Source organism: Rhipicephalus microplus, chromosome X, assembly GCF_043290135.1.
Source record: "Rhipicephalus microplus isolate Deutch F79 chromosome X, USDA_Rmic, whole genome shotgun sequence".
In the NCBI taxonomy this organism is placed as follows: domain Eukaryota; kingdom Metazoa; phylum Arthropoda; class Arachnida; order Ixodida; family Ixodidae; genus Rhipicephalus; species Rhipicephalus microplus.
Genome location: NC_134710.1, coordinates 289,709,889 through 289,716,602, shown reverse-complemented (window position 1 = coordinate 289,716,602; position 6,714 = coordinate 289,709,889). Strand labels below are relative to the sequence as shown.

Below are 6,714 nucleotides of genomic sequence, written 5' to 3'. Positions count from 1 at the left end.
CGCTGCGCAGGTCAATCCCTAGCATAGCTTCAGTGCCATTACTCCCACTGGGAGCAGCGATGTCATGTTTGAGCCTCAGCACGGCATGTTGGCAAGAGATTGATTGACGAAAGCCAATCAACTCTGGTGAGAATAACCGATTGTCTTTTGTGCACTTGTTCAGGCGATTAAGAATGACTTGTTCGGGGCCCTGCTGCAGTGGTCTAGTGACTAAGGTACTCGGCTACTGACCTGCAGGTAGCGGGATTGAATCCCGGCTGCGGCGGCTGCATTTACGATTGAGGCGGAAATGTTGTAGGCCCATGTGCTCAGATTTGGGTGCACGTTAAAGAACCCCAAGTGGTCAAAATTTCCGGAGCCCTCCGCTACGGCATCTCTCATAATCATCTGGTGGTTTTGGGACGTTAAACCTCGCATATCTATCTATGAATAACGTGTTCGGGTGTTTTGCCCAAACATGACGTTAGAGAAATAGGTATAAGGCTATCAGTGTCTGAGGGCTTATCATGTTTGAGAATAAGAACTGCCTTAGCGGTTTTCCATGAGTTTGGAAAAGAGCTACTACTGAAACAGTGATTATATTATTCTGTAAGGGCGGAGATCAATTTGTCGTCAAGATTTCGATGTAATTCATTAGTTACATAATCGATACCAAGGGCAGATGTGGTTTTAAGCAATAAGTAGGCATATCTAACTTCTGCTTGCATTATCGGGCCGTCAAGAAGTTCATTGAGCTCGCCTGCATATTCTGTTTACTCGTGGGCTATAGTGAGCTGGATATGCGATCCTGCAGGCTTCTTAAAAAAGTGTGGAATGTTGCCATTGTGCTTGAGCAGTCACCGAGTGATGTAATGACTGTGATGCGCACGCGATGTCTCAGCAATTGCCAAGTATTTTCTTACTACTGAAATTACCGTGCGTGCTCTTGCACACTTATTTGACCCCATTGTTTATTGACTATTTTGGTCGCATATGCCTGTATGTGGTCATTGAGTATCGCAACACGAAATCGAAACCTGCGATTTTAGCGGTGTCTTCTCCATCGTTTAAATAACGGTTCCATCGCTTCCCACATATGAAGTAGCTTGGCATCAACTGTGTGGAATAGAGTAGTTGTCAACGTCCCCTTTGAGTTGGCTGATCCACCTTTCTAGATTGTCTACAAAAGCGGGAGCATTATTCACGCGAGTGTGCCGAAATTGGTCCCAATCCGTAGGTTTGGGAGGTTTGGTGTTGATTGATTCATATGTGGGGTTTAACGTTTCTAAACTACTGTATAATTATGAGAGACGCCGTAGTGGAGGGCTCCAGAGTGTTGATTGATTGATATGGGGGGTTTAACGTTCCAAAACTACTGTATGATTATGAGAGACGCCGTAGTGGAGGGCTCCAGAAATTTCGACCACCTGCAGTTTTTTAACGTGCACCCGAATCTGAGCACACGGGCCTACAGCATTTTCGCCTCCATCGAAAATGCAGCCGCCGCTGCCGGGATTTGATCCCGCGACCTGCGAGTCAGTAGCCGAGTACCTTATCCACTAGACCACCACGGTGGGGCGAGGTTTGGTGTTTAAGAGCTTGCAAGAGAAACTAAGATAAATCTGAATGACGTAATGGTCACTACTAAATTGATTTGAAGGTTTTGCCATTTACATGAGTTAATCTGAGAGGTCATGGTGAAATCTAGCCATGCCTCTTTGGAGGCACTGTTCCCTAAGCGGGCAAGTATGACTGAGTCATTGTGCAGGGTCAGTTCATGATCCTGTATTGAGTCCATAAGGCTGGTCCTTTAGGCGTAGGTGTTTTCTGAACCTACTGCTGATTTGGAGAGTTAAAGTCGCCAACAATGAGCGAATTTCTGTGGGCTTCCTGTTTAGCGCGAGCGAAAATGGCGATAAAGCGGTGGTGTCTAGAATTCGGATTGCCGGAGATAACCCGTCTGTTTAGGAAGTATTTCTACGAATTTGTGATCAATGTGGATACTACCGAAATAGGAGCACGTAACGGTTAAGCGCTTTTTGGCTAAAATTCCGGTAGTGGAGTGTTCACATCTTGTGCACTGGAATGTATTGTAACTAGGGAATGCAATGCTACCGTGAGTTGCTTGTAAAGCGATGTATGCGGCTGGTTATAAGAGATTAACTATGTATTGTTGTAGACGATGCGTATTTTCTTTTTTGAAAATCTCCTGCAGATCCCCTGCCACAAAACTATATCAAAGTGCTTAGTGGGAGCGACCATGCAATCAGTCAAATAGTTCAATAATTTGACTGAATCGATCATCAACACTGAGAAATTCCCAATTCTACAAGACCTAACTACACAAGAGTCGTAGAGTTTGCGCTACCTTTAAATATGAAAAACTTGGTCCTTTTCTTTCAGTTTGTTAGCTCAGAATATAGGTAGAGCAGGTGAGAGTTTAACACAGCGTGCAGAGACAATGGCTTATACACCTTGAGATAGATGAAGAGCACAACTGCGGAGTCTTTTTCTTGTAAAAGAGTCCAATGCATTATTATTATTATTATTATTATTATTATTATTATTATTATTATTATTATTATTATTATTATTATTATTATTATTATTATTATTATTATTATTATTATTATTATTATTATTTGGTTTGTATACCTAGAAAACACGAAGACAAAGAGAAAATAGGAAGGGAACAGGTTGACAACTGCCACCTATATGGCACAAAGCCTGCCTGCTCCTTCGGGAAAGAGAGACATCGAGGAAATAGAAGCAGGAGGGACGAAAAAAGGAGAGAGAAGAAGTACGAAAAACACACAAAAACTAAAAAGCACACGTAAACACAAATAATTGTCACATAGAAGGATGTCTATAAACGCGAGGCCAAGTCGGTTTTATTTATGAAAATTCGCAGGGCTTGGTGGGCCTGGTCACGCCTAGAAGCAAACCGTCCTGAGAACAGGCAATCGTCAAGGGTGGTGCACCTCAGTCCAGGAAGCCCATATTCCTTCGTTAGCATGGGCTCACTGCACAACGAACGTAGGACACTCTAAAATTATGTGTTGTTGTGTCTCACAGGAGCCACATATAGAACATATCGGACAATCCGCACATCATTGACGATATATTCTTTCGCGCACTGATACAGAACCAACTCTTGGCTTGAGGGCTCTGTCACTACGCGTGAATCCACGACCACGACTACCGGGAGGGAACAATCCGTTTGCGATACGCTGAGTGGGGTGCTACTTTAGAAGATGTCGGCGGATCGACGGAGGAGTGTTGTCAAACCGGCATGAAATTTCTTGGCGTCACACTCATTGTGGCCACAAGTGGAAGCGAAGTGGTCAGACTCTACATTCCCATGAATACCAACATATGCGAAGGTATCCACTGGCAAAGGAGGAACACCCCACGAGTAATAAGTTTTGCGGCAAATTTAGCGATGCTGCATATCATCGGGCCATAGCAGTCTTTTCTCAACGGTCTCCTAAAGGCAACACGAGAGTCTGCAAATATGAAAACCTTATATTCTGCTTATTCTTCTTGTACTTATTGTAGAGCAACATCAATTGCAGCTAGTTCCGCAGTCGTTGAAGAGGATGGATGCGGTATACGAACCACCCGTCGGACGTTATTCGAAGGGAAAACGAAAGCTATAGAGCCACATTGACCACCTTGGGTATGCGTCACAGTTAATAAGTGACCAAGAACAAGTTTTATAATGGGTTATAGTATTGCAGGAGCCAGTTGGTACGCAATTCGCATTGTCAGACGCATGGCTGTTTGTTAGATATTCTAAAACGCTTTATTACTCATAATAACACGATTCCTTTCCCAACATCAAGCCTGCCTAAGGCCAGTTCAGAAACGAGTTTTAAGCACTGGCGGGCTCAGTGGTAGAATACTGGGCTGACACGCAGCGGACCCTGGTATGAATTTCATTGTGTCATTGGCGTTTTTTTTTATTACTGAGTCCCAAACGCTGGCGCGGCTCAGTGGTAGAATACTGGGAAGGCACGCCATTGTATTATTAGTGTTTTTATATACCAAGTTGTTGTTTTTTTTTTACCTTCGATACTGGTTAGGGATACCGGCGGTGGCGGCGGACTACTACAGCGCCACACGTGACCCGTGTTCTGATGTCATAACAGTTTTCGCTGTAAATAAAGACACAGCACGGTAGCGCTCAACTCGAAATGAAACACTAAGAAGCGAAAAGAAGCAGAAACCTCTGTATATTCCAGTTCCGCCCTGCCACATCACGTCCTTCAGTAAGGGCCAACCCACCCTAGAAAAGCTGATTGTGGAACGTAGGCACGATTGTAATTAGGGCAAAAATGAAATAGATTGGATGAGAACATGTTCATTGCCTTATCCACGATTGTTGACACGGCTTTGCTTTAATGAATATGGCCCAGTTTGATTGAAATAGATGCAGGATATGACTCATTCTTTTATCACAAACCGTATTTTTGAGTTTACGATATAATCGGGAATTGCATCATTTTGAAATACCTACTGTTTTAGAAGCTTACGATACTAAGGCGAGCTTTACACTTCCATGAAATTTAGCCCATGCAGTTCGCGTTTCTGAAATTGGCTCTTTGAAAAAAATTGACACATATTATTGTTCATTAAAACTTCTTGGGCTACTTGATAATTCGTCATGTTGTAAGAACCTTGGGAATCCGTTGAAACACTCACACGTTCATAAATTCTTCCACTCAAACGTTGAGCGCTGTGTATGTCGTGTGTTTCTTGAGTGAAAGAAAGTTTGAATGTGTGAGTGTTTCAAGCGATTTTCAGGTTGGGCTAAATTTACCTAAATGCGACATGTTATTCAGTCACAACTCATATTTGCCGCGAGCCCACAAGGATTACATGACGTATTTGAGTACATCAAAATTAACTCGACGGTATTACTGCATTACCCCGCACTGAAAGAATTGATATAATGCAGGGGGCTTATCTTTCATTATGAACGACGCTTACTCTGTGTAAATCTTACTTTTACAGAGATAGGCATTTGTTCTGAGTTGCCCGTAAAACGCAGGCTGACGACAATGACATTATAAAGCAGTGGCCATCGCCATAAGTACACAAGCCGAGATAGTATAACTGGGTGTCGTAGCTATTTTCTAACATATCCCTGACAAGCACAAGTGCACCCGGGGAAAAAAAACGACGACATCTGGAAATTTTGGAGCGCATCCTGGCCAACACAAAAGGTGCTGATTACGGCTAACGGAAAGCAGCAAAAAGCGGCAGAAGTTCATGTTTTTTTTTTTTGGGGGGGGGGGGGGGGGAGCTAGCATCGTTCATTACGCGCTGTTCATTCCCGAGCGCTTTGAAAAAAAAAATGAAGCGCAACGCTTGCACCGAACAGTCGCATCTTGTTGCGTCTATCCGCGGCACCTTCAAATGCAGGGACAATACAAAACAAAGTATACTTCAGCATTCCTCAATCAAACCGGACGAAAGTCCACTGCGCCGTCGTCGGTGCCTGCTTCCATTCCAAGTTCCCGGAAAACCTCACCTTTCCATCACGAAACGTTGCGTGCGCGCTGGTTCCTCGCCACACGCGTTCTCCGTCAATGTTCCTGGAGAGAGCGAAAGAAAGCGAGAGAAACGGTCCAAGACTCGCGAATTACAGATGGCCGGACAGTGCCCCCATGACGACCGCTTGCAGCAGCTCTTGTAACGAAATCCCTGCCAGGCGTAGCCGAAAGTTGGGTCGCGACGTCGAGCGGTGGCCGTCGCGGGCCCCAGCCGCCGTCTTCGTTCGCTCGCCTTCCTCGCCGCAGTGCAAAACACAGAGCGGCAGCGGTGAGGAAGCGCGCGCCGCGATAACACTCGTGCCTTCTCCTCCGCACGGAGTTGCCACTTCCGCGACAGACCGGCAGCAGCAGCCAACGCACGTGCACCTCCAATAGCCACCGTGCATAAACAAGGCGTGGACCTGAGCAAGCTGAGCGGCGGCGCGACCGGCGGTGGCAGCCGATAGCATCGTCCGCTCCCGCCGCCGGCCACCCGCGAGCACGGGTGCACCGCCGTCCTTGAAGCTGGCCCACGCGCCCGGTGAAGCGACGCGTAGACACGCCGCGGCCGTCGCTACGACGCCTCTTGGTGCTTACCGGCGACCACGAACCTCGCTTTCGGATGGCCTACTGTTCGGCACTGGTGGTGAGTACGCCAGCGGCATACGTCCGTTTCGAAAGGGGCGCGCCACACACACGGGGACTTGATTCATCCGCGTCTTTTGTTAGGCGCGCGCGCGCCCAGCGTCGCCGTTTTCGCGCGCTGCAGTGGCGGCCGCTTTGATTGAAGCCGCATTTGCAGCGTGAGGAGCAGCTTTTGTTTTGGTGCCGCTCCACTGGAACGTTGTAGCACTGGTATCCGTAGAGGTTGCGAAGTTTTGTCAGCTTACACACAGTACGCAATTGTAGGCCGCTCAGTAAAGAGGTGAGCAGTGACAATGGAGATGTCGCTCGTTGTTCTCTACAGCGGTAGTCTCCTCGTACGCGCTCTGCACGCTCTCTAGTCTGAAATTCAAATAATTTTCAGTGGGTTAGCCACGCAATGGCATTTGTTACTTGCAAGCTTCATGCACACTGCTTTTATTCTGAGTTTTTCGCTAGCAATATCTCGTTTTGTTTTTCACTATTTTCTTCCTTTTTCTTGATTCTGCAAAAAATAGGTTATGTCGGTGTGTTCAAGAAAGTAACGCGGTGCTTG

The 6,714-nt window shown here is 46.2% G+C and overlaps 1 protein-coding gene and 1 long non-coding RNA gene across 2 annotated transcripts in view; one reads left to right on the top strand and one right to left on the bottom strand.

Moving 5' to 3' along the window:
• Positions 1-2,842: 2,842 nt before the first annotated feature.
• On the bottom strand, positions 2,843-5,726 carry LOC142776157 (uncharacterized). The gene is made up of 2 exons (XR_012887355.1): positions 5,516-5,726; positions 2,843-3,002 (listed from the first exon to the last, which is right to left on the bottom strand). It is a non-coding gene; the product is annotated as an uncharacterized LOC142776157 (long non-coding RNA).
• A 199-nt stretch (positions 5,727-5,925) lies between these two features.
• LOC119161418 (protein spaetzle 5) overlaps positions 5,926-6,714 on the top strand; it is a 110,872-nt gene continuing 110,083 nt past the window's right edge. The window contains exon 1 of the mRNA XM_075879314.1: positions 5,926-6,162. Within this exon, the coding sequence (XP_075735429.1) occupies positions 6,139-6,162 (24 nt within the window). The 5' untranslated portion in view covers positions 5,926-6,138. The remainder of the gene's footprint in view (positions 6,163-6,714) is intronic.